Below are 27911 nucleotides of genomic sequence, written 5' to 3'. Positions count from 1 at the left end.
TAACCTCCCATTTCTAGCCGCGTGTTCCTCGCCCACTTTTACCTCCTCCCTCAGAGAACCGAAAGGTCAAGGGCGTGCTTTCCCAACATGCTCTGCGAAGGATTGAAAGATGGCGGTTGCCGCGTCTGCTCGCTGGCTAAGGGTGCGCAGCGGACTTCGCTTGCCACTCTCAGGTCAGCGAATCTGTATGTGTGAACGGTCACACAGTTGCAGGTAAGAGAAGTTCGGGGAATCCAGGATGAAAACCTGGGGATCAACTTAGTCCTAAATTATCCTGAGAACTTCGGATTTAGGCCTGATGTTACTTACGGTGTGCGCATGCGGCCGCATGTCCTCAAGGACTAGCGCGCAGGGCCAGGACCTTGAAATACAGTAGTACAAAACGCGTGTGTTAGGCAGGGTATTGTGGAGCACGCCGGTAATCCAAGCACTCGGGAGGGTGAGGCAGGAGGATCACCGTGAGTTCAAGTCCAGCCTGCCCTACTACATAACAAGGCTCTGTCTAAAACAAAGGCAACGTGGATTCTCTGGCGATATATATTATTAGTATTTTACAGATACCTTTAAGTTAGAATTGCACTTAAAACGAGGACCCTGCTCTCACAAAGCTTGTATTCTACTGAATGCAACTAATACCAGTTCCATCTAAAAAAAAATAAAATAAAATCCACCCATACTCGTTTTAACCCAATCGAGAGGAAGGAGGGGGCATCAAAGAGTTCTCTCAAATGTAAGGCACCTCTTGAGTGTCACTGTGCCGGTTGTTGCGAATTTGGGCTAAGTAATTGATAAGATTCTCGTAAAAGCGGAAGCATGGCCCCCACGTCCTTTAAATCTGTGGTAGTTAAGGCTTGGAACATTAATCACCTGTACAAATAATGTTTATTACTATAGTGTCTTTGTGGAAATATGAGAGGAACAGCCTTTAGGTTTTTTTTTTTTCCACCTTAAGTTTATATTTTTTAATTTTCTTTATTCTTTTATGTATTTGGTGCAGGGTCTCACTATGTGTAGTTAGCCACTTGTTTTCAGCCTCCCCAGCGCTGGAGTTACAGGCCTGGCGTGCGCCACACCAGGCATGCAAACGCTGCGCTTTGTGCTTGCTTGCCAAGCACAGGCAGGCGCTTAGGTCTCCCAGCTGTCTCCCCAGTTTAGTTTCTCCCCAGTTTAGTTTCTTTTCTTTTTTTTTTTTTAAGTACTGAGGTTTTAAGGCATGGCTTTTGCAATGAACTGCATCCCCAGCCTCTTTAAAGCTTTTTTAAAAAATCAAACGACAAGGGGCTCTCAAATTGTTAAGTTACCCAGGTTGAATCAAACTTGATATCCTCCCCGAGTACTGGGACTACATGTGTGTGCCACTATACCTAGCCTTTGCTTTATTTATGTAAAATTTTGGTGCCGGCGATTGAACCCAGCACCTCATGCATGCTAATTATACACTGTACCAGTGAGCTAAGCTCCAGTCTAAGGAAAACCTGATTCTAGATTCAGTGTTTATAGTGTTTGCCTCTTCTTCAGTTGGGTGATAGTAAATAAATTCTAAGTGGATAACCATGTGAAAAAAAATTGTGGGGAATAATAAGATACATAGTTTACTATAAGTATTTTATCTGTACTTTCTCTTGGTTCCCCTCAAGAGAGAACACTTGGCCTGGTATTGCAGAAGCTTTTTTCTTACTTTGAGATAGTCTCACTGTGTGGTTCAGGCTGGCCTTGAACTTTTATGTAGCCCAGGCTGGCCTCAAATTTATGGAAGTGCTCTTGCTTCAGCATCTGTGTGCAGTTACGGATGTCAGCCACCAGGCCTGGCTGCAGAAGCCTTTATGCAGTTCAAATCCAGTCTTCCTCTTCCTGGTTGTGCTTAATGTTGACATTTGTCTACCCAGGTGGTCTCCCTGACAGCAACATCCCTCCCTCAGCATTTGTTTTCAAGACAGTGGCGTTCTCTGTTCTTTTGTTACAAGAAACCTAGCATGATATGTAAGAGTTGGTTCTTTTCCAAAATACCTTTAGGAGAGAAGTATTATTGTCTTCAAATGATGCCTCAGACCAGATGTAGTGGAGGAAGTATTTTTCCATGTAATGACATCTCGGTTTTCTAAATTGTACTGATGCCATTTACCAAGGGAATTCATGAGGTAATATTAATCATGCCCATTGTTTGTGTGACATTGACCATATTTTTAGTGTGATCGGAATATTGTTAAACTCACTTTTGGGCCAGTGATTGTATATTTTGGATTAAGGTTTTAGTACTTGAGCCTTTACTAAAACAATAGAAATTTTAAGTACAAATTACATCTTTTGAATTTGATGCATCTCTGATTCTTGGAAGATGTGAAATAAAAGGCCATGGGTGATGGTCTTTAGCTTTGCTATACAAATTTTTTAAGTGAAACTGGATTTTACCATGAGGGCCTCACAAACAGTGACCTGAACTATCCAGTCTGTTTGGTCCATGGTAATTGGAACATTTGGTCTCAAAATGCATGTAACTAGAAGTGAGCTGGTAACTTTATTAAATGAGTATTATTAGCTAAAGTTTCCATTTTTTGCAGATTTTATACTGGAGACATAGTTCACCCAAAGGTTGAAGGAACTGATGTAACAGGTACATTAACTCTATTGAAATAGTTGCATTTTTTATCAAGACATTGTATGTAGTAGTAATATTAAGAAGCTGACTTGTTTTTTCTCGTTAAGGAATTGAAGAAGTAATCATTCCAAAAAAGAAAACTTGGTGAGTATTCAATGGATATTCATTCAGCAAGTGATTACTGCTTACTGACCAAGACATAAGGTTCTAGTCAGGCAGGAATTGGTGACAATTGGGAAGAGAGGAGGTGAGAGGGAATGCTGGGGAGTTTCAGGGGCCTAAAGGAGGAAGGTGGAAAGCGTAAGAGACGTAAGATTTCTATAAAGGAAAAAAAGAACTGGGCATGGTAGTGTATGACTATACTCCCAGCACTTGAGTCCAGTCCAGGCTACACAGTGAGTTCGAGGCCAGACTAAAGTACATAGAGGAGGCCTGCCCATTAGCTCAGTTGTTTAAGTGCCTGCTTAAACAAAGCATTCAGGACCAGGATACTGTTGCTGGATCCCCAGATCCTCAGGCCTTACCACACCTGCCCTACAGGCATCCTGAGCCAGCCCTCCCTGGCTCCCCCCTCCCGCCGCCAAAAAAAAATCCTTCTGAAGTACAGAGAGAGACCCTGTCGCCGAAAAAGAAAAGTAGACCTCAGAATCGAGCTTTTCATTGATTGGATAGCTCCTTGAACAAATGGCCTTGTCTCAACATTTGTTGCATGTGTTAAGAAGTAAAACCTCATTGAAGTGCTTGTTACATGATTTTATTGAATAAAGTCCCTTAAATAAGCCTAGTTTTAGTATTCTGAGTATAACCGCGAGACCCATCTTCATCTTTTTAAAACAAGCTTTTAAAAATTATAGAAGTGATTAATGTTTATTGCCAAAGAGAAGATGGGGTGGTCAATCTAATTTGAAAAAGGAAACGAAATTACTGACAGTTCCACTACTCAGAAGTAAATTGCTGAATTTCTTTGCCACAATGTAAAGTATGGGAAATGATAGCACTGACTTCAGAGGACTGTATCAGCATTTTGAGCAGGATCACATAGAGCTTAATCAGTTATAGTTACTATTTTTAAGTGTTGGGGTATATAACCCTATCTGTTTTTACATAAGATGTACATACATGTTTAGAGTTGAATTGTTAGGTGTACTGTACTTTTAATATTTATTATTTCACTAGGGTTTTAATTCCAAAGCCCAAACTATTTATTTTCCAAACTATTTATTATCTATCTCTATCAAAAAAAAGTATGTTGATCTCTGGTACAAAGCCTCTTATTGCCAGACTAAGAAATCTGTGCTTTCAGATCTGGAAGAAGTCTTGTGGGACACAAATTTCTCTTGCTTTACTTTAGAGATCAACCCGTTTTCTTTTCTCAATACGCAGTGCTTCTGCACTGAGTTATAAATCCGTAGCCCTTTTTAATTCTTTTTCTTTTTTTGAAAATAGGTCTGATCAAGTTGCCTAGACTGGGCTCAGACTTCCCCCTTTGGCGTCCCAGAGTGCCGGGAGCATAGGTGTTCATCACCGCCTGGCTTAAAACAACCATAGGTTCTGGTTTTCTAGATCGCATAGGTGCCATGAAAGACCTTATAACTTGTCAGTAGTGACTGAGTTTTCCTACACAAATATAGCATAGGAAAGGCAATGTTTTGATTCAGTGAATCTAAATTATGTAGTTATTTTAGGGAAATGAGCCCAATTTTGATCAGTACATTAGGCACAGGACTCAAAAATGTAAATTAAAGACTATCAGATTAACAAGATGTTGAGTGGCTTGAATGAATTTGTTGCTAGGTCAGTAAGTTGTTAAGATTCTAGAGGAAAATTTGACCTAGTTAAAATTTGAAATATATATCCTTGCTGCTTGGCTGCTTAGAAGCACTTGCATATAAACCCGAAGAGACATGGATGAAAGCATTCTTCATAATGTGGGGATAAGAACAATTTAAAAACAGCCTAAGTTCTCATTGATGAGTAAATAGTACAAGAAAATAAAAGTAGTCATGTTACAGTAGAACATAAATGAATTAGGTCTGTATGTAGCTGACATTTGATGGTATAATTTGACTTACATAAATATGTAGAGTGACACTTTATGGCAATATATGTGGCAAAAATACTGTTCAAAGAATACCACTCTTGGTAGGGTCAGGTCACAGGATGACACCTGATCCTTTACCTTAACTTTTTAAGCCTAGGTTTTAGGTTTTTTTTTTTTTTAAGATAATATATTCATTGTGATTACATTAATCTTTTTTTAAGAAAGAAAGCTAGTGAGTAATAATATGTCAGTTTTTTCACTGGCATTTGTTTATTATGTTAGATGTAATTTGGTAAGAGTTTTAACTGTCTTAGAAATGCAACGCATTAAATCTAACAAAGGAGTAAAAATAGATTTTAACCAGATACTCATTTATTATTTATGCTCTGAAACCATTCGGTCAAGTGACAAAGTGCTTAGCTGACCTTAGTTCTTACTATTGGGTAGTATGTGGTTAAAGGGCTCTATGTCTACAGTCTTAGAGAATTTAAGAAAGATGCATGTGATAGTCTCCCCTGGATCCTGGAGGCTCTGATAGGTCCAGAGTGGAACCTGTGTATTTTCATCTATTCCTGCATTAAGTATCTCCAGTTTGGCAAGAGTAGTCCTGAAACCTACAGTAAAAACATGCAGGAAAGTGGATAGGAAGAGGGCAGCAAGGTAATTCTATGAAGTGAGGCGGGAATCTCTAGCCCAGGGTGATGATATTAGGGACCGGTCCTGAGAGTGCAGGCGAAGCACACGGATGCACAAGTGAGTACTACACCTCCAGGGAAAAGAACCAGACACTTCTCATTTTCTGACTTGGGCCTGAGAAAGTAGGTGCCAGCTGGAGGTGAGTCCTGAGCTGTTAGTGGAGAGACACTGAGAGCAGAATTACCTATTCACTCTGAATATGCGAATCACTGATGAGGTTAACCTTTGATTGCTACTCCTAGGGATAAAGTGGCTGTTCTTCAGGCACTGGCATCCACAGTAAACAGGGTAAGTGATATTTTGTTCTTAGCTTTTAACTCTGCTAATAGAACATTTAATGTTGCACATCTTTGATATTAATAGTTATAACAGTGTCTGTCCTCTCTTGCTTCAGCCTCCTACAAACATTCTCAGTTCAGCAGCTGTGGTGGCTTTGGGTCCTATTATTCTTCCTAGAATTCAAGAGTGGCTTTCATGCTGTTTCTCAGCAGGCAGATTCTTTAGACACATCCATATATTGTTACCTAGTCTGTAGTAGTCGTTTTGTGGAGATTTTTCTATTAATGTTGGGAGTAAAGATTTTTGTGTGTTGTTTCTGGTAACTATAATAATGGCTGGCACATACAAGGCATTTAATGGTCGGTGAATAAATGAGCAATGATTATTGCAGTAGGAGAGAACAGACTAGCTGGAGAGTGTTAAGGAGCAAGAGTTGGCTGAACCTGAGAAAAGGTCTCTGCAGTTCACTGAGACAGTGACTCCCTCTTTGGGAACCTCAGGTTGAAGTGTCTGAGCCATTGGAGAAGTTATTAGGAGTCTACAGAAGATTGAGAAACACTGAGCAGAAAATTGGGAGACTGGTAGGAAGAATGAGTCTAGAAGGAGATGAGCATGTCAACAAAAGTAGAGGCTTGAGCAGGTCTTACTAAGTTAACAGTAATGAAGACTTTGGCAGTAGGTTGAGAACAGTCATAGTAACAGGTGTGATCGAGGGCAGCTAACATCGAAATGCTGTGTCTGGCTGGCTTTTATTTATCTGCTGTTTATCTGAAATGAACCTCCCCTGAGTGATAAAGATTTTGAAAGTAGCTGCAGAAAACTAGGGCAAGTAAACAAATTGCCTCCAGATCACCAGATATAATCAGTTTCTCTGAGAACTTCAGGAAAGCTCTGATCTCAGGACACTTGCAAGTCAGTTAGGCAAGAAAGACAGCAAAGGCACAGTCAGATTCAGGAGACAGGTTTCAGGAGGCCCAGATAGCCGTATCAGAGGCTAAGGAGATGTGGTTGATCAGTTGTACTGCTGAGTTGATTTTTGCCAAGGGTAAGGTAGAAATTTTGTCCTTGTTATTGTTTATTTTAAGCCAGAGTCTCACTAAGGGGCCCAGGCTGGGATTGAGCTTTTTGCTCCTCCTGCCTCAGCCTCCCAGTGTGATTATAAGCATTTGTCGCCACTTCCATCAGGAACAGTTTTGAGTAATGTAGAACTTTGGGCAACAGGATGCTGGAGGAACAGCTGCTGTTCACACCTGAGAAACCCAGTATTTCTTCTACTTTTAGGAAGGACTCCTGGATAAAGTTGGGTGGACAGTGGCCAGGCTTTGAAGGAAACCTACTAGGAAACTGGTACCAGAATTCCTTACCGAGAGTTGAAAATAGCAGTAGTCCTCACTGATAGACTCAAGTCTTAAGAATCAGCCGTGGGCATTTCAGCTGCTAATTGCTTTAGTTGTACAAGTCTCATGGGATGACAGTGTGCTATCTGTATTAATATCTCTTTTATACATGCACACATATGTACATGTTCTTGAATGTAACGTGCATAATTACAACCTATTTTATAGAATCATTACCAAAAATAAGGTCTTAGTAAAAAGATAGCTTAAAAGATGTCTCCTGGGCTGGAGAGATGGCTCAGTGGTCTAAAGCACCTACTCGGAACAAGCTTGGCAAAGCACAGGGACTGCGGTTCAATCCCCCAGCACCACATGCCAGCGAGCCGCGCCCCCTGGTGGGCTGAGCTGGCCACACACACACAATGAATAAATAAATAAATAAATAAAATTTAAAAAAAAAAAAAAAAGATGTCTCCTAAGGGGCCGTGGAGATGGCTCAGTGGAATAAGCACTTCCCTGGCGAGATCAAGGGCCTGAGTTCAATCCCTGGTTCCACAAAAATAATAATAAATAAATAAATAAATAAATAATGATGTCTCCTATCCACAGGATCCCACAGCTACCCCTTATGCATTTCAAGATGATCCTTATCTCATACCAGCATCTTCTGTGGAATCTGTGAGTATTTTCATGCTGTTTTCCTAGGATTTGTGTATCTTACTGGTTTGAGCATGAGAGTACATACCATTTAATTATAAAAGCCTTTGAAAAGTTTATAGATGATGACATAATTGGTGGACTTTGTGAATCCTTTACTGCTTTTGTTAGAAAGCTTTTGAGATTGTCTCTGGCGTTTTTGATTTTGGCTTTTAATTTTAGGGCTTCTCGTACTGTAGAAAGCCATTCAGTTAAATGTATTGTTTTTATATACTTTCACCTGTACATAACCAGGAATTACACATACTCATTACAAGGGTTGGATATGTGAAGTGCAGTAATTTAATTTATAATTGGGATTCCATTTTGTACGGCATTTCTTTTTCTTTAGAAAAGGAGAATACTTAGATTGTAATTTTGAACTTGCTTGAACCTAAAATGTATTTAAATGCCAATTTCTACCTAATTTTTTTATTTTTTTTAATTTTTAATAGCGTTCATTTTTGTTGGCAAAGAAGTCTGGGGAAAATGCTGCAAAATTTATTATTAATTCACATCCCAAATATTTTCAGAAGGACATAGCTGAGCCTCATATACCGGTAACAAATAATTTCATTTTTCACATAATCCTATATAAATGGAAATGAACTTAAATTTTCATGGTTAAATTTAAGTAGCCATTTAAATTCTCTGAAGACATTCTTTATAATCCTAGCAACAAAAATGTAAATGAAAATGATTTACTAAGCTTCTAAAATCCTTTTGTATCTGATTGTTCTTCATCCTATTTCCCTGTTTGGCTTATGTGGTACCACTCTGGTGGATCTTGGTCTCTGACTTTTCCTCCTCAGTCCGATAGCTCTTTGTCCACTCCTTCCCAGTGTGTCTTTCTTAAGTTTCCTTGCTAATTTTCTTTAAAAATTCCTGAATTGGAATGGTGCCAATTGTAGAATGATCGTTTATTGGTCTGCTCTGTCCCCTTTATGTTTTTGACATTTATGTTCCTGTACTTAGCTTCAAGGCCACTTTTTTTTTTTTTTTTTTTTTTTTTGGTGGAACTGGGGATTGAATTTAGTCCCTTGCTCTTCTTGCCAGGCAAGCACTTATTCTACTGAGCTATCTCCCAAGCCCCAAAGCCATTCTTTTTTTGAAGTCATTCAAAAGTCTTATTTTTATGGTGGCCAACACCTTTCATATTACATTGGGAAGTTTTTGGGATGCTAGGAAATCATCTCAACCTTGTAGAAACGTATTAGTGGGCTATTCCCTCATCCTTGTAATGATTTCTTCATCTGCTTTCTCAGACTGGAAGTATTTTGAGGGTAAATCATACCTTTATTTTATCTCTATCCCTGGTTCCTCACTTAGTGCCTACAGTAAAGTTATACCCACTCAAAAGTAATTTGAATAAATTAGTGAATGAAGAGGATCAAGAAATGGAGGGGAGAAGAAAGAGTTAAAATGTATTATGTACATAGGCTGGCTCCTCATGACCATATACTGACAAGAATTAAAATTAGTGAAGAAGATACAATCTTACCTTGCTGGTATTCAATGCTTAGAGGAAAAGCATCATCCAGGATGCAAATTTCCAGTTTAATTTAAGATTGGGAGTAAAGGAAGAACAATTTTTAGCAGGTGGAAGAATAAGGTCAGCTTGAATTTGGGAAGTTTGGTTGGAAGTGTAGGGGTCTTCAGATACAGATTAGTCATTTTCAAACTTGATTAAGAATACACAGTTCTTGTTATTTCTTAGCATTCATGTTGAAGTGATGAATAATATCTGGTGCAAGAAAACTAAATTGGAGCTATGTGGTTTTATTTGCGGTATTGGTGACAGAAGTGCTGTCCTACTTTACCTCCTCACCTTTCCCTGTTTGTAATAACTTGAGCCATTTTGTCTTCCTAGTGTTTAATGCCTGAATACTTTGAACCCCTGATAGAAGATATAAGTGAAGCTGCCCTGAAGGAACGAATCCGGCTCAGAAAAGTCAAAGCTTCTGTGGACATGTTTGATCAGCTCTTGCAAGCAGGTGACTTACTTTAAAGATGCCCTCCTCATAGGCCAAAGTTATATGATCTGGGAAATAGCATACTTTTCTTGTTAACTGTGTTGTTTCTGTTTTTAAGTTTAGTGAGTGTCTTAGTTACTCTTCTCTCGTTGCTGGGACAAATACCCAACACTCAAAATAAAGGAAGGAAAGGTTTATTTAGCTCACAGTTACTGGAGGCTTCAGTCCATACTCAGCTGGGTCCAAGGCAGAGCAGCACAGAGCAGAAAGCAACCTTTCATGGCAGCAGCAAAGAGCAAGAGCACAAGGGAGGGGTAGCAGCAGCTCAAGCAGCCAGCTTCTCTTCCCACCTTACATTGTAATGCAAATTACCTGCCCCAGGGCAGGTGTAGCATCCACACCCACAATAATCACAAACTCCAGAAGCTGCCCCAAGACTGCATGAGGCTTTGGGGGGACACCTATACACAAACCGTAACAGCAAGTCTTTCATGTCCTACTCTACTTTTGTTTTAAAATAAGTGAGATTGAATTACAATTTTGTGGGCTCTTAAGAGTGTATCTCATGGTGTAGTGTTTACCTAGCATGTGAGAAGCTTTGAGTTTGATCACTTATCAAAAAAAGTTGCATTTTTGTAGTTGTTTTGAGCTATAGCTATGGTGTTGGTAGAGAAATTATATAGCTTTTCTTTGTTTAGCTTCCATTTCTAAAATTAGGCATGTGTATGTCTTGAGTTGGAAGGCAGGGCCACGTGAAGCAGATAGGATCCGGGGTTTGATACTGGTGCTGGCTCTGGCATTGATTGTTCTGTGGCCTTGAAAGTCATTTAATTCTTTATCCTCTAGCTCTGAAATCCTGTGGCACTCTGCTCTGGCTAAACCTCCAGGGATATACATCTAAATAGTGTGGCTGATTCACTGCAATGAGAATATTTGTACAGGACATCAAAGTCAGCTGGCATTGTTTCAGTTTTGGAATTTGGAATTTTTTTTGGTGATTTGGTATGAAAATCTGGTAAACGAACTAATGAAGCTGGACTGGACCACTCTACTTGAGCACAGACATTTGCATAAAGCTGCATTGGGGAATTTTGGTATGTAAGCTGTTATAGGATGAGGTGTACAGTTGAGTCATGGCAGCAGATTAGAAATTGGTGAGGCTCTTCTTCATCAAATGCAGTCAACACCTGGTGTCAGTCTACATGCAAGTTCTTAGTCCCATGTATTCTTTTATAGTCATTTTATAGTTTGTACACATTGTGATTTTGTTGCATGCTGTCACCTAGTGAACAGTCTTAAAACCCCAAGTGTCTCACCATAGTTTGGTAACAGTGAGCCAGCTCACTGGGGAGGGCTGATGGACAAGTACGTTGTTCACCACCTGTAAGGCCCATACATTCTGCTGGCCATTTCGTTTACTTCATTGGATTCTGTAGCACCTTTTAAGGTGATGTGTTTAGTAGTTATTTCATAAAGTAAATTGACTTTAGGCCATGTTTTTAGGTTAGCACAACCCTAAGATAATAAGACTTGGTTGTGGCCTCTTTACTCTGCTTCCCCTTTTCTGGGCTTTTAAGTTTCTGGGTGAGCACTTTTACTATCAGTGTATTTTATTTAGATTCTGTTGATTCTTTTATTTATTTATTTATTTATTTTTTAAATTCTTTCTTTCTTTCTTTCTTTCTTTCTTTCTTTCTTTCTTTCTTTCTTTTTGGTACTAGGGATCGAACTCAGGACCTTGCACTCGCCAGGCAGGCACTTGTGCCACTGAGCTATCTCCCCAGCCCCCTCTGTTGATTCTTTTAAAGTAGTAAATTATATCTCATATCTTCTCTCTTTCCTCTGTCCTTTTAATGAGTGTCAAGATGGGAGCTATTATATTTTAATTTTATTTTATTTTTAGATAGGGTCTCACTGTGAAGCCCAGCTGGCTTTCAACTCATGGTGATCCTCATGCCTCAGCCTCCTGAGTTCTGGGATTACAGACCCACCATGCCCACCTGGAGCATGTTTTAAATAAAAGGTTTTTTGGCTTTGAATTTTGTCAGCGCTGCAGCTTGCAATGAATAAGCTCTTAATGGCTACTATAATTAGTCACTTTTGCTAGTGTTTTTAGGCAGGATTTTAGTGAGGGTGTGGATCCAAGTGGATGATCGTTTGTGTTTGTTCACATGGTCTAGGCCAGGGGAACTAAATGGAAATAGTTTGCAGAATAGTTGTTTTGGAGTTGATAGTTAAAACCAGGAAGTAAGGGTAGGAATATATAAAGCAAATGAGCGCAGGGTCAAACTTCATCTGGTATTTTATTCTTGTCAAACTATATTTATTAGTTGAGGATTTGTCCCTGTTCTCATGGCTTTTGTATGGGTTGATATTGAGTGTGTGGTCATTAATAAAGTGTAACAGGTATATAACCAAAAATGCTTCTGCTAATAGAAAAAGTGAAAGGTTTCAATTTAACAAGCTTTAGTTTTTTTTTTTTTTTTTTTTTTTTTTTTTTGCGGAACCAGGGATTGAACTCAGGCCCTTGCGCTTGCCAGCGAAGTGCTTATTCCACTGAGCCATCTCCCTGGCCCCCAAGCTTTAGTTTTTGACAGTGTGAAGTTTTTGTCTTTCTCTTCTACCCATAGGAACTGCTGTCTCTCTTGAAACAACCAATAGTCTCTTGGATTTGTTGTGTTACTATGGTGACCAAGAGCCCCCTGCCGAATATCATTTTCAACAAACTCATCAGTCAGAAGAATTGGTAATGACTTTTGGCTTTGTTTTTTAGTTTAATTAATACCCTCTCAAAATAGAATATTCCTGTGTCATACATCATTGTAGCAGAACTGTGTTTTTTGACAGAACTATGGATTGAACTCAGGTCCTTGTGCTTGCCAGGGAAATGCTTATTCCACTGAGCCATCTCCCCACTCCCTAATAAGACAACTATTGAAGTATAGTACAGTAGCCATATAAAAAATGGTGCTGGAGAAAAGAGAAATTTTTTTTTTTTTTTTTTTTGGCAGAACTGGGGATTGAACTCCGGTCCTTGTGCTTATCAGGCAGGTGCTTATTCTACTGAGCCATCTCCCTGGCCCAAAAGAGAATTTTAAATAGTTATTTTAACTTTAGTCTTATGCTTAGAATATTTTGCCCTCAATTATGTTGGGGCCTGCCGGTTAGCTCAGTTATTTAAGCGCCTGCTCCTGGAAATGCAGTCAGGTGCAGCATAGTGCAGTTCGATCCCCACCTCCACCTGCATTACCAGACCCACCCTTAAGGCAGCCTGAGCCAGCCAAAAAAAAAAAATCATTCTTACTATGTATTCACCCAAAACCCTTGACTAGAAATTTTTGGATCAGCCCTTCTTTTGCAATGACAGCATGATTATAATGGGCGTGCACAGACAGGCTGCATGTTTGAACCTTTTAAAAATTCATAAGTATGAGTGTGTAGGAAGAAGGGAGTACTCTAGGTTAGAGGTAGAGGTGCTGTGCTGTAGGCTACCTGTTGGGTGAACTCATCCTGTTTATCAAAACTCGATTTCATTCATAGAGGGCTGGCCAAAATAGCTTAGCGGATTAAAGCACCTGCAAGCAGGCTCAGGGGCTGGGTGTTTGATTCCCTGGCCTGCTGTGCCGGGGTGCACCTGTAATCCCAGCTCTTGGGAGGTTGTAAACAGGCGGTTCACTACAAGTCTGATCTGGTAGTGAGACCCTGAACACCCTGTAGACCCTGCCCTAAAATACAAAAAAAAAAAAAAAAAAGGATTTTATTCATAGGATGAATTTTGGGGAATCCCTTGAGTCAAGTGAGTGAAGATACATATGACTTTTTTTGTAATACAGATTTTATACTTGTAATTAGATTTCCATTAGTGGATGATCAAATTATAAGACAGTTGAATAGCCATTGAGATCATTAGGCATTTATTTGAATATGAAGGTTCATTGTATAAATGGAGAACAATGTACAACAACATATAGGGTGAACATCCTTAATCTGAAATCCCTGATAAAATTTTTTTAAACCAAATTCCTCAAGTTTTCAAACTTAGAGTACCACTAGTGAAAAATTCTACACTTGACCTTAGTTTGCCATCAAAATTCAGACACATTAAAAGTACTGTAATATGTTATATTGTGTGTCCTATATATGTGAGATGTGAGTTATATGGGTTTTTTTTGTTGTTGTTTTGTTTTGTTTGCGGTACCAGGTATTAAACTCAGCACCTTGTGCTGTCCAGGCAGGCACTTATGCTGCTGAGCTGTATCTCTGGTCCCCAAGTTTCATGTTTTAATTTGAGTCCTGTTTCTAAGATACCTCATATATGCACATATTCCAAAGTCAAAATTCTGAAGAAAAAAAACCAAACATGAATTAAAAAAAAAAGTCAAACACTCATTTCACATAAGGAATATAACCTGTGTGTATTTTACTTTTGTTGAACTTTTGTATATATATATAAGAAAAAAGTCATTGGGCTGGGGAGGTAGCCTAAGCAGCTGCCTGGTAAGCAGAAGGACCTGAGTTCAATTCCTAGTACCTCATGCTGAGCCGGCCCTAGAACCCTGGGCACATTGTGCTGGCCAGCAAGATGGGGTGATGGTGCACACTTGTAATCCCAGTGCTGGAGAGCCTGAGACAGGACGATCACTCCGAATCTGAGCTGCTAAGTGAGACCCTGTACCAAAAAAAAGTAATTAAAAAGTCATTAAGAGTTTTTTCTCAGACATGGTGACATGTACAAAATTGCCATACTCTGGGGGACTGAGGAAGGCATATTGCAAGTTCAGGCACAGCCTTGGCAATTTCGCAACTTAGTGTGACCCTGTCTCAAAAAGGGCTTGGAATTGTGTCTCAGTGTACTTCCAAAAAGAGAAGTTTCCTTTTTAGATCATAGGATTATTGATATTTTTTTCCATTTTTATTCTCTACTAATGTGGAGTAACACAAGTCTTCTGCAGTGCACATGCAGTGGGTTGTAGGTCACCTTGCTTTCCAGAGCATCACCTGCAGCCCATCCCAGCTGCCCTCTGCCCCTTGCCACAGCACGTGAGGCAGAAGACGAGAGCCAGCCCTAGTCTCTGCAGTGCCTCATCCTGGAGCCTGCCTTCTAACGCAAAGGGCAAGGTTTAGTCTTTGAAACAAAAGGTCTTAGATTGTTTTTCTCAGTTGCCTTTGTAGTTATAAGTGGTCTGATTGGGAGATTATGTTCCGTTGTCTTTTTTGTTTCTTGTGATAATCCAGGAAGAGGCCACAGAGGAAAATGAGAAATCCAAGGGGAAGACTGGTCATCAGTTGTACACTACTTGGAAGTAAGTTACACATACTTAGAGCTTTGTGTGATGATATCATTCATACAGTGTAAATAGGCCCTACACCTCCTAAAGATGATGCTCTAAAATAATTGGCAGTGGGCATCTCTATCCCAGCACCCAGCAGGCTGAGGCAGGAGGGCTGTAGCAAGTTAGAGGCCAGCCTGGAATATCTTGTGAAACCCTGTCTCATAAAGTAAACAAAAAGAGATTGCTTTTATCATGTAATATAAATTTCATATTTATATGATTTGGACGTTTTGTTACAAAGTTTTTACCTGCAGCTAGCACTACAAAAAATCTTTTCAGGGTTCAAACTTGTTTTGTTTTTCTTTATTTAATTTGGCTTATTCTTCGCATGGTGTGGCCTTTGATAGTTTGATCAGTAGTGCTACTTTTAAATGTATACCCTTAATTCTGAAATTTTTGATAGCTTTGTTTACTAAAAATACACAAGACACTAGAATGTGATTTTGAATTAAGACTTGACTAGTGTGGGTATGTAGCTCAACAGAGAGAGGGTTTGCGTGGCATGCAGGAGTCCATTGGTTCAGTCATCAGCACTGAGAAAATAAAAAGACTTGATACACAGAAATACTCAGTTACTCAGTAGTTCTAAAAACAAGATAAATAGCATTTAACTACAATGAGAATTCATCTGAGTAGGAGTATCTCATAGAAAAATATTTCAAGTAACAGAAGAAAGCAAACTCATTTTGAATTCATGAATGTCGTGGAAGGGTAGATTAAATATCTGGGTTGATTTGGGTCACTTTGAATAATGTGAGTAACTTATTCACATCTCATCACTATTAGAGAATTCATACTAGAGAAAAACCATCTAGAGAAGTAAACATTGTAGAGAAGTAAAAATGCCACAGGAATTGGAATTTCAGTCCTTACCCTTCATCAGAAAAGACATTTTGTTCAATCCCTGGCTCCACAAAAAAACAAGAAATAACATTTTATGTATAATCCTTACCTATGTACCACATGAAGAAAGCCCATTTTTCTCCTAAGTAGATACTCCTACTCAGATAAATTCTCAATGTAGTTAAACATTATTAATCTTTTTTCAGATAGGGGCATGCATGGGCTTTGAAGAAAGATTTTTTTTTTTAAAATACTAGAAGAGATACATGTATTTAGGGTAGAATATGACAGGACAGATTCACTTGATCTTAGCCAAAACACCGAGGAGAAGCAATGATGAAAGGAGAGATTCAAAGGGGACTGTTGTTAGTGGTTTGCCTCTGAGGAGTTCTGTCTGAGGATTGAAACAGCTTATTTCTTGTTATTACTGTGTGTGAGAATTACTGCTTGTTGATAAGCGTTTCATTTCTGTCATGTCTCCTGTTTGCAGTGCTGCAGGCAATTTCAAGTCTTTCTGACTTAATCTTTCCCATTTGCAAGACAATGACAACCATATCTGCCTGTGGGCAGTAAGGGTTACTTGAGATTCTGTGCCAAAAGTGCTTGACACTTCTCGGGAGTATTGAAAACTGTCAGTAGTAGTGGTGACGGTTTATTGGTTTTCCCTATTCCCTTGCTTCATGTTTATCCTGTTAATACCTAGGACAAATAACAATGCTGAACGAATCTTTGCTCTAATGCCAGAGAAGAATGAACATTCCTATTGCACAATGATCCGGGGAATGGTCAAGGTACACTTGTTTTACTTATGCTTAAGGTCCACTAAGTCGGGGTTTGCAACCTCACAGCTACAGTTTGAGTGCAGAATGCTTGGAACCAGAAGTAGGGTTTCAGATTAAGGATTTGGGATATTTACATATATATAATGAGATGTCTAGGTGACATGATTTTGCACAAAAATAATTTTGTACAATGTCTGTGGGTCTTCCTTTGGTCTGTGACCTGTCACACAGGAGCAAGTAGAGAGTTTTCTGCTTGCCAGCATTGTATCATTGCTCACTAAGTTTCAAACTTCATACCATTTCTTACCTAATTTTTGGATTAGGAATACTCACCCTTTATAAGTGTGCCTGATGATTTGTTGGGGGATTGGCTTGTGTATTTAGAATGTTTTAGTAGCTTGCTGGCCTCTCTCCATTGAATATATTATTTTCCTCTCTCACCCTCAGTTGTGACTGCTACAGATAATCTTCATTTATATCTCCCAATGCTACCTGGGTAGAAAACCACTGTACCAGAATACAGGCTCCTTAGCATGGGGGCCTGGTCTGTTGTGTTCACTGCTACATGCCCTCCCTAGCACAGTGGATGTGAATGAGTGACTTTAATGGTGATTGGGTTTTGCTTCTCCTCTTCAGCATCGAGCTCACACACAGGCACTGAACTTGTACACTGAATTATTAAATAACAGACTCCGAGGTAAGTTTGAGTGAGATCTTTCCTTATTTTTCTTTCTCTCAAGAGTCTGAAATTTTTGGGTCCTGCCTCAGTTGTTGGCCTACATATTTTGTTTCATCTTTACAGCTGACGTACACACTTTTAATGCACTGATTGAAGCAACAGCGTTGATAGCAAATGAAAGATACGAGGAGAGATGGATTAATATACTGGTAAGGAGGAATCCTTATTTGTCTTCTAGTAGTCCTTCCCTCCATGCGGGATGGCGACAGCGTGCCGGTAGCATCTGTATGCCAGTGACTGCTCTCACATAGCAGTCAGCCTATTTATTGACTTCCAGCAGCACTAAGTTCAGTAACTGTGTCTGACACCTGAGAAGAAAAAGTAGCCTGGGGGCTGGTGAGATGGCTCAGTGGTCTAAAGCGCCTACTTAGAACAAGCTTAGCAAAACACAGGGACCACGGTTCAATCCCCCAGCACCACATGCCAGCCAGCCCCACCCCCTGGTGGGCTGAGCTGGCCACACACACACACACACACACACACACACACACGCAAAAATAAATAAAAATAAAGCTTCTTTTTAAAAAAAAAGAAAGAAAAAGTAGCCTGACCTAGAGCCTAGAGTTGGAATTCAGGAAGAGTAGATTACTTTTTGTGTAATAGGATTTTTTTTTTTTTTTTCCACAAATCTGACCAATGTCTGTTGGGTAACAAATTGAAATCACTAGCTTGATTGTTGTCTAGTAATTTAGGGATATAAATATGTTTTTACATCACACTGCTTTTAGTCTTCTGTGTTGTTTTTTCCTTTAATTAGGTGGAAGCCTAAAGACAATTAGGTCAAGTGGTGTGGGTGATTTAGGCTTCTCTAAAAGGCAGAATCACTGGTCCTGCTAATTAGCAGACAGTTCTTAAATTAGGGATATATTGTAGTTATCACCCTGCCTCAAATATAACAAGCTAAATTTTCTCTGTTCACATAAGTAACGTTAATTACCAAGGAATAAAAATTATTTCTTACTTGTGCTTGACCTAGAGTCTGCTGAACCATATGGTTGCACAGAAGGTGAAACCAAATCTACAGACTTTTAATACCATTATAAAACATGTGCGAAGATTTTATACTTTTGGAAAACTGTCAGCCTTACAGACCTTACGTGAAATGAAAGCCATTGGAATAGGTAAGAGTGCACCTCAGAGTTCTCAGGGAAGACGAGACTGCTCACCAGGGTTTCAGGGCCACGTAAGCACCGGAGATGTGGGTTTCTTTTGCTGTGTATATGCTGTAGTATGTTGGGAATTTCCTTTCCACTGTTGGCACAGTTAGTTACCTGTGCATTCGGCTCTTGTGTCCACAGATTCAACTGCAGATCAGAAGTATCTGGAGAAGAAAATTTTTGTTAGTTTCTGAACAATATTGTATGTCAGATATTCATATAATATTTGTGTTAGGTATTACAAGTGATCTAGAGATGATTTTAAATTAATGAGACATGAATTATATATTACTCTATTTGAGGGACTTGAGAATCTGAAGATTCCTAGATGCCAAGGGACAAAGGCACTTCCTATCATGGGGAGCACTTTCATCATCTCTGTGTTCTTTACAGCAAACTACGGTGCTACTTTAGTGTTAGTCTTTTTGTAAATCTGGATGCTGTAAAAGTAGCACATGCTAACTGATTGTGCCGGTGGAGCACCAGGTCTTGACTCTGAGGAGAACTGATCCCTTTCAATTAGATGGTTTCAAATTCCATGACATTTCTCTGGCATAACTATTTGAACACAATTGTGTGTCTGTTTCAGTAATTACTTAGAAGGTTGCTTGGAGATCACTTCATGCTTGATTCTCAATGAAGTTATATTCATATTATTTACACTAACAAGATGTGCTGTAAAATGTCTGTTTCAAAGAATAGATGGGCGTTTTTTGCTTAAATATGAGCGTCAGTATTATAGTTCAGTGTACCTCAGCTGAACTTGGGTAGCTATATTTTTACTTTTTTTTTTTTTTTTTTTTAATCGGTCCGGTAATTTGAGAACCCTCGCTTGCAACATACCATCATCTTATTCAGGTGTTTTATCAGCGTGGTAAGTCTTATTTTAATTTATTTCACATTGTAATTTTTGTAGAAGATTGACCATGTCCCTTGAGTTTGTATGATTGTTGCAGATTAGCTTATTTGCATCTAAATTAAGAATGGAAAATTAAAAAGGATGGAAAATTCATAGCTAACATTTAGGACCTGAGCAAATGTTATTCTTGAGGGTAGTGATTCGTGATGGAAAAGATGAGAGGGTTATTAAATGGAGTGACATTGTTGAACAAGAATGGACAGAGGTGGGCTGGAGAGATGGCTCAGTGGTCTAAAGCACCTACTTGGAACAAGCTTGGCAAAGCACAGGGACTGCGGTTCGATCCTCCAGCACCACATGCCAGCCAGCCGCGCCCCCTGGTGGGCTGAGCTGGCCACACACACACACACACACACACACACACACACACAATAAATGTTAAAATAAAAAAAAAAGAATAGACAGAGGTGTGTTAGCTTGCAGTTTATTTTGGTTGCTTGAGCTCTGCTGTGTGGCCACCTGAGTAAAATAAAAAGTTTTGTGACATTAGGGCCCAGTGCCCTGTGTGGCTATCTATTCAGCACTGCAAATATAGGACACTTTCATTTTTGTAGAAAGTTAGTGAACAGGGCTGGGGAGATAGCTCAGTAGAATAAGCACTTGCCTGATAAGTGCAGGGTCCTGAGTTCAATCCCTGGTACAAAAGAAAAAAAAAAAAAAAGTGGACGGTATTGCTTCAGAGAAAAGTTTAAAGCATCTGGGAGGACGTTTAGAGCCCATTTGTCACCTACTTATAGGTCAGTTCCTGTGGGAGCCGTGGACTTCAGAACCAGGCATATCCTAGTTGACATTTGAACTCTGCCCATTACCAGTTATGTTAAAAGGGACTAAATGGGTGTGGTGGTGAGATGAATTATGCAGAATGTCTTGTACCCTGCTTGGAAGGCATGTGTAATAGTAGGCACTTACTCATTTGCCCCACGCTTGAGGAAAAACACCTTGAGTGATACAGTAGCTCTTTTTTTTGCAGTACCTGGGATTGAACTCAGGACCCTGCACTTGCCAGGCAAGTGCTTTTCTACTGAGCTATCTCCCCGGACCCCCGTATCCCTTTTTGTTATTCCTTCCTGTGATAGATTGTATAAAAACAATAGTAAGGAAACCCAGTTCTCTGGTTTAGAGGGCTAATTTTGCAAGGTCGACACATACCTGTAGTCATGTGTTTGATGGAGAAAAACAGTTGCAGTGAAAGTCAGGTTTCTCATGCGTTAGGAGCAAGAAGTCTGACTGGAATATATGGACTGTATTCCAGTGAGACTCTGCAGCTCTGTAGGTGCTTCTTTTAATAAGAGTTACCTTTGCTCAGCTTTCTGCCAGCCCCTGACTCAGGAAGTGTGAGTTTCATTAGGTCTTGTGAATTTCATAGTAGTACAAGTGGACCCCTGGTAAATCCTTTGCTTTCTTATTCTGCAGGAAGCTCAGTGAAGGGACAATCACTTATCATCTACAGTATAATGAATGAATTAATGGGAAAGAAATTTTCTCCAATGGACCCAGATGATGGTATGTACAGAAGTTGCTTGTGTTTTTCCCATTAAAAGACACGACCATTTACCCAAGTGTCAGCTATTAGAGGGCTTGTGATGAAGGAAGGGTTTAATTATCTTAGTAATCTTTTGGGTAATTATTGTGGGAAAGACAAAATTTCTGTCTTTTATTTGTACTCCTTTAGCTTTATTCCTTGTTTTTAAAAATAGGTGGTTTATTTTGTTTATGGGGTTTTATTATAAAACATATTTCATTCTTAATAACAAAACCTTATTAACTTTGATTTCCAGATAAGTTTTTTCAGTCAGCTATGAATGTTGTAAGTACCATTTCTTGTTTAATTTCGTAGTCCTGATTTTATAGAGGAATACTTTACATTTCCTGAATTTAACTCTGACTAGGTTGTTTACTTCCTGCCTCTTAACTTTTGTTCATGTCTTCACTTGTTTTTCCTTCTCTAAAGTCTGCATGTAAATTATATAACGTTCCTACCTTGGCCTACATACTGCCTTTTTTAAATGCCTCTGTTCAATAAACTGATGAAATATTTTGTATTTGTTAACTTTTTGAAATTTAATTTTTTTTTTAAAGACATTGTTAGTATATAGTCCAGGTTGTCCTTGAACTCATTATTCTCCTGTCTGTTTCCTGAGTACTAGGATTAAAGGTGTCTACCACCATTCCTTGCTGGTTAATTTTAAATCAACAAAAATTGATTTTGGTTTTGCCTTTAATTTTGTAAGTATCATGCTGTTTCAGGATGAATAAAGTATATTTTAGATCACAAGGATAATTGCTTTGCAGTTCCATACATATTTTCCAAATTTTTTTCCTTTCTGCACTAAAAAATATGCAGTCAGACATCCTTCTGTGGTAACGTAATTATTGATCAGAATCAGTGTTTCACAGGAAGAAAGAATTGTATTCTGTGGGTGATTTTTTTTTTTTGGGGGGGGAGAGGGTTTCTAAATGTATAATATTAAATCATAATAATTTTTGTTAATGTTTCAAAACTTCTTCCCCAGTTCAAATATATTTGCTGTCAAACAATAAATTAAATCAGTTATAGGTGTTCCTCAAGAGATCATACATTTTTGTTTCTGTGATGATCCTCTGTTTACCTTCTAAGAGTGTCAGAGTAATACTACTTGTAAATTTTCAGTGCTCAACCCTCAGAGATCTAGACCTTGCTTACCAAGTTCATGGCCTTTTAAACACGGGAGACAACCGGAAATTCATTGGATCTGATTCTCAACGTAATTTCTATTAGTAAGTGTGCTTGGAAATGTATTATATTATTTTAATTAGTATATTTTGAAAGTGGAAGGGTTTTGGTGGTTCTCCATATCTCATCCCTTTTTTTAAGAAGCATGTCTGTTATTTAATATGTGAACACTTGGAAAGTAAGGCAGAAGTACAATTACTGAAAGTGTGTATATTTTGAGGGTTTTTTCTTTTTAATACCTTAAGATCCATATATTTTTCCATTCCCTTTTTGTATTTTTAAGTTATTTTACAAGAGAGAATCCCTAAGGATTTTTTCGCAGTCCTTTAAATACTTGAAAATCAGTATACTAGAAACTAGGAAGTTCTATCAATGAATTTGCACTTAGGCAGATAAAAACATGATAAGCAACATGTTAATCGTGTGAGGATTGTCTGTTGTGAGTCTGAATCCTTGCTTCACATCGCATGCTTTTAACATGCTGGTGATACTCTGTACCTGCTTGCCGGGGCCTGAGAGTGCATGGAGGAGGCAGTTGTAAATGACCTGTTCAGAGTAGGAAGGTGTTGATTGAAATGTTAGGCATACTTAATATCTCTTGGGTCAAGCATTGGCTCCTGTAACTTAAAATCATAAGTATCAGTACATACAGTTGCACTAAGCCTAGCCTTGTTAGATGTAGAAATGTTAACATACCTTTTCTCTCCATTGCAGTTCCAAGTTTTTCAGTTTGCTTTGTCTCATGGAACAAATTGATACCACCTTAAAGTGGTACAGAGACTTGATACCTTCAGTAAGTTAAGTTCATGACTTCTCATTTATTATCATGTGTGAATTTGTGGGTATCATTTCTAGTGACTTAAAATTATATTTGTGTATCTCCTCATCAGGTGATCATTCCACATTCCCAAGTGCTGATAGATCTTCTCCAGGCTTTGGATGTGGCCAACCGGCTAGAAATGATTCCCCAGATTTGGGAAGGTTAGTATCAGGCCTGTGTTCCTTCAGCATCCTATAGATTGATTAACACGTTAACATTATTGTTACGGACACAATTTCCATTGTAGGCTGGGCCGAATACACTAATTGAAGTTCCTTTTATCACTTGCTCATGTCATATGTAGGATTGCATGAGTCAAACTTCGTTGAAAATGCTTCTTCCTCCCTTTGGGACATTTGAATGAGTTCAATTTTGTGCAGCTCTGTGATGTGACCCAGGGAAGGTTAATGCTAATTATGTGGCAGATTCTGAGTGCACCTCTGTGACCTTAAAGCCCTGGCTGCTCCTGTGTACACTGTTGCATCATCTGGTTCTGTGATAACCATGTTTCCCAATAAGAGCTATAGCATGGACATGTGTTGGTCTGATCTTGTGTATAAGTAGGGATGCGAGGTGAGACAGATACTCTGAATCTTTTAATCTGAATCTGTATTACCATAAAATCCATCTGCCTCATTTTCAGTAAAACTGGAATACGGTCCAGCCCTGCACAAGACTGCTGTAATGACTAAATATGTAGGTGGAGTGGGGGGCTGCCCAAATGTGGTACATGTGTTGTACTTAACACTTGCCTGGAAACAGGTGCTTTCACTGTTATTTGTTTGCACTATTAATCATCTTACTGGTTTCTGGAATTTTACTGGTTTTCTGGAATCCTGGGATGAACCCAAAATAGGAAATAGCAGAACTTTTTTTTTCTCATGACATTGAGCTTGTGAGTCAGGGGCTGTGCTGCTGGTTCTTTTGATTTTTTTTTTTTTTTTTTTTTCTGTTTCTGTATTCACGACAGGGTCTACAAGGTCTCACTACCTAGATCAGACTCTTGTAGTGATTCTCCTGTTTTCAGCCTCCCAAGTGCTGGGATTATAGGCACGCGCCACCATGGCCAGTCTCAATCACCATCTCAGCACACCCCATGAGCGGGCCTGGCATGGCAAGCCAGGGATCAAACCCTGGCCGCTGCACTCTGCCTAAGCAGGTGCTTTAGTCTGCTGAGCTATCAGGCTGGCCCTCTTGATTTTTTGAGACAGGTTTGCTACATAGCTCAGGCTATGTAGTCTAGGCTGTCCTCGAACTCATGGGAACTCTCCTGCCTCAGCCTCCCAAGTGCCAGGCTTATAGACATGCACCACCATGCCTGGCAGCAAATTTTTTTTTATGCACCAAAACAATAAGGTTAACAACCCAACAATGCCAGAAGTTTAGTATTTGGTAAGCATTCTTAATGTTTCTTTTTTGTTTTAAGACAGCAAAGAATATGGTCACACATTTCGCAGTGGCCTAAGAGAAGAAATCCTGATGCTTATGGCAAGGGATAAACACCCACTGGAGGTAGGACTGTCTTAAAACTCAGTTTCCTCATCATTATGAGATCTATATTCGTCAGTCATCCTCTAATGCTGAGGTCCTTTTACAGCATAATTTCTCTGGCTTCATCTGTCATTATAGAGTTCTGTCTCCCAAGCCCAGATTCAGGTTATGATATAGCTAACCATATTGCTACTAGCAGAATGTCAGTTTTAAATGCACTATTTCTTGTAAGTTCAAGGCAAGCTGCAGGAAAGTAGCTCCTCCCTATTTTTATCTCCCTAAGTTACATGCTGAATATAACTTAGTTTCTAAAGTTTCTATATAAAAAGAAAATTCATAGTTGAATTTGAAACTATGTATAATCAAATTATTCATCCCAGAAGAGGACCTTTTGTTCTTTTTACTCTTTTTATGTACCACATACATGACATGTGCACATGGTAAAATGTCATGTGAACTTAAATTACCATCGTGCCAGCTCTGCAGTTCTGCTGACTCTTAGAGCTTCTCAGCTTCAGATGGCGTTTGCTGATTGTGCTGCTGACATCAAATCTACATATGAAAGCCAAGAAACCAAACAGGGTGCTTTCAGTTGGCCAGCCAGCGTTCTCAACCATATAGCTGTCCTCTTCCTAAGGGCTGAGCGAGCCCAGGAAGCCTGGTGAGTATGGACCATGAGTGCAAGTCAGCATTTCTCTTGCGTCTAGGACATTCACCGGGTACATAGAGGTTCTCTGATTTGGCTGTATGATGTGTTGTTCCTCAAGCGCCCAACTTGAATGCATAGTGAATTTTCAGTGGAAACTTGCATGTATAAGCTAAACAAATTTTTGGAAGACCGCTGTGCATGATGCATAGTGTTTGAGAACAGGTCCATTTTTGACCTGTTTTTACCCTCACTTGTCAGCCCACATAAATGGAATAAAGGGACCAGAGAAGCATTTTCCTTCAATGTTTGGGTGGTTGTCTGAGTGCTTCTCTCATCTCTATTCCCTAACTTAAGTCAGACCTCTCAGAAAAGTAGGGTTTGCTAAACACGGCTTTGCCTGCAACCCTTTTGGGGTTTGTGCCATTCCATGGGTTACGTGTTCATCAACACTTTATTCATATATTAACTTCTGGCAGTGTGTTTCATGAATGGGAACCGTATGCATATTCATTTTCCAAATGTGAAAAGTAAACAGAAGGATACTTTTTGGGGTAGTCGAGTTCTGTGTTAGTTCATGTTGGACATAAATGTGTTGGTTTTGAGGCCCAGGTGCAGTGTGCATGGCTTCTTCCCTAAGAAAATAACTTCCACATCTGATTACCAGTCTAAAACATGGCTGTTAAACTATCTCCAGGTAAAGCTGCTGTAATTTTTCTTAGACATGTGGCCCACTCAACATATATGACCTGCCGAGCACCTTCCAGGCTAGTGACAAACATGGCATTTGCATGTGCTGGTTAGCTCAGATTGGTTAGTACACGTGCTATGACTCAGGCTGTGATGATTGGCGCAGGGGTACGGACCTCAGCTGAATCATGGGAGCTGAATGTATGTGTTCCGCCTTTGTCCTGCATGTGGCAGGTTGATGGCGTGCACTTACATGAGACTTGCCTCAATCTGAGCCTGCTTTTGATAAGTTTTGGGACACACCTACACTGTGTTATAGAATGGGAGGAGGCCAGGCTGTGCCTGCCTCTCTTCAGCTGCAAGGGAGGTAGGGTGGCTTCTCCAGTTCTCAGCACCAGCCATGTCTAGATTTGCCCATAAAACATCCAACAGTAGAGCCCACAAATAGATATCTCTAGCTTATAGTGTGAAAGGGGTGTTTAGTCTCTGAGCCCAAGGAGAACAGCTTCTCTGATAATCTTGCTTTGCTGAGTATTTATAGTCACTCTTATCTCCTTTTTGCACAGGAAGGTGTTGGGACTTTTTAGGAAGCATAATAAAATCCCCAGGTAAGTTGAAATTTACAGACCTCACCTACACAGGCTGCAATTCAGGTGCATTTGGGTGCTATTCAGGAAGCAAACCCAACTCTCATCCAGGGCCTCCTAGGGGAGATAGTTTTTACCTGTGCTCAGTGATATGATACATTGGGGACATGTTGAGTAGATCCTTAAGATATATTGAGTGAATATGCAGTATCTCTGGGCCTTTAGATGTCATGTAATTTGACTCTAAAGGTATTGTTTCCCATTTTATTAATAACTTAGCCTGAATTTTACGTATAAGCCTTTGACTGAAGGGTTTCAATTGTAGACTGTTCATATTTTGCCATTTAATAAAAAACAGGGTTGAACTGCTGAATGAATTTATGGACAATGCAAAAGTACGCAAGAGTCCTGCCCAGGCCATTGAGCTTGTGAAGCTGGCGAGCACTTTCAGCTTGCCTGCGTGTGAGACTCTCACCCAGAGAGCAATGACGGACTTCGCACTGGACCCAGAACAAAAGTAAGTGGGGCTTAGTCTTTGTCCTGGAGGAGCAGGGCATTTTCCTCCTTGTCAGATGTCTCTCCCTTTCCCATTCTTCCCTTACAAAAAAGATGTAGTGGTATAGTGATTCAATGATTACCTCATTGTCGTGAGCAAAGAAGCCTATTGATGGGGTATGGGAACCCCTTCCTTTGTTCTTAGCATAGTTGAATGCAGCCTGGTGAGATTATGCAGCGAGCGTGGAGACGATGAGGGCCCAGCCCATGACAAGCTGCAGTGTAACCTCCATAACTTTCCCTTATAGGGAAGCCCTGGGCAACCAGACGGCATTGGCAGATGACAGTGATGGTGAGAGCAGCAGTGACAGCGACAGTGATGGCAAATGAAATATTTAACCATGATCTAAAGAAAACAAGAAGATGCAGATTTGGTGACTTTGGGACTGTGAAGTAAGAATGGACACAATGCTGAATTTAGATTAAGCTCCTAATGTACTTGCCATGAAACCATCTAGTAGGACATCGCTCGGGAGTTACCAGTCAGGCAGCAACACTGCCACCTCATCTCTTCTGACACCAAGTGCACATCCTGGGGTCTGTGGCTGTTGCTGACTGGATAAGCCCTGCATACCCAGTGTGTTCACACTGCCAGCATCGGTGTGCGGCTTCTCGCCAGCCTTTGCTGGCCTGCATGCTGCTGTCGCTTCTTTGAACTTAGGGTTTCTTGAAATTACATCACAGTTGCTGTTTGATCAGTAGTTTCCCAATTAAAGGAATAATTAGATGTGAATACTTACACATTTTAGAATTGATTAAAGAGGATAACGACAGTTTTAGGCAGCACTGCTGGTGAAGACTGTAAATAAATGTAATAATCTACATATATATTTCCTTTTTCTTGGCAGTACTAGGGACCTGGTGCTTGCCAGGCAGACACTTATGCCACTGATGTATATCACCTTCCTTTTTTTTTTTTTTCCTCTTGGAGACAGGTTTTTACTATGTAGTTCAGGCTGGCCTCAGACTTATGGCAATTCCTCTGCCTCCGCCTCCCAAGTGCTAGGATTACAGTTTT

At 39.7% G+C, this 27911-nt stretch overlaps 1 protein-coding gene and 1 non-coding gene across 3 annotated transcripts; both read left to right on the top strand.

Moving 5' to 3' along the window:
- Nucleotides 1-65: 65 nt before the first annotated feature.
- Ptcd3 (pentatricopeptide repeat domain 3) lies at nt 66-27717 on the top strand. 2 transcript variants are annotated; one of them, XM_023702952.1, is made up of 24 exons: nt 66-213; nt 2559-2611; nt 2704-2740; nt 5576-5621; nt 7559-7627; nt 8101-8205; nt 9516-9639; nt 12249-12364; nt 14854-14921; nt 16498-16585; nt 17213-17273; nt 17379-17464; nt 18292-18436; nt 19296-19346; nt 20805-20894; nt 21170-21198; nt 22042-22148; nt 22819-22897; nt 22995-23085; nt 24351-24436; nt 24928-25076; nt 26318-26359; nt 26697-26855; nt 27142-27717. In XM_023702952.1, the coding sequence occupies exons 1-24, from the start codon at nt 110-112 to the stop codon at nt 27221-27223; spliced, it is 2067 nt and encodes a 688-aa protein (XP_023558720.1). In that variant the 5' UTR covers nt 66-109; the 3' UTR covers nt 27224-27717. The 2 variants fall into 2 exon arrangements, with proteins under 2 accessions (XP_023558720.1, XP_023558721.1); XM_023702953.1 differs by lacking the exon at nt 66-213 and adding an exon at nt 2098-2138.
- Nucleotides 25896-26030, top strand: LOC111813065. The gene has a single exon (XR_002818400.1). It is a non-coding gene; the product is annotated as a small nucleolar RNA SNORD94 (small nucleolar RNA).
- Nucleotides 27718-27911: the final 194 nt, after the last annotated feature.

The sequence above is a fragment of the Octodon degus genome, unplaced genomic scaffold (genome assembly GCF_000260255.1).
Source record: "Octodon degus isolate 3935 unplaced genomic scaffold, OctDeg1.0 scaffold00162, whole genome shotgun sequence".
Taxonomy (NCBI): domain Eukaryota; kingdom Metazoa; phylum Chordata; class Mammalia; order Rodentia; family Octodontidae; genus Octodon; species Octodon degus.
Note: the sequence above shows the minus strand (reverse complement) of the source record. Positions and strands in the feature narration are given on the sequence as shown.

Excerpts from the sequence above, each read along its gene's own strand:
- Ptcd3 (XM_023702952.1), top strand. The coding sequence starts at position 110 with ATGGCGGTTGCCGCGTCTGCTCGCTGGCTAAGGGTGCGCAGCGGACTT. Across the intron at positions 2,741-5,575 it reads ATTCCAAAAAAGAAAACTTG|GGATAAAGTGGCTGTTCTTC; the intron begins GTGAGTATTCAA and ends TGCTACTCCTAG. Across the intron at positions 22,149-22,818 it reads TCTCAACGTAATTTCTATTA|TTCCAAGTTTTTCAGTTTGC; the intron begins GTAAGTGTGCTT and ends TCTCCATTGCAG.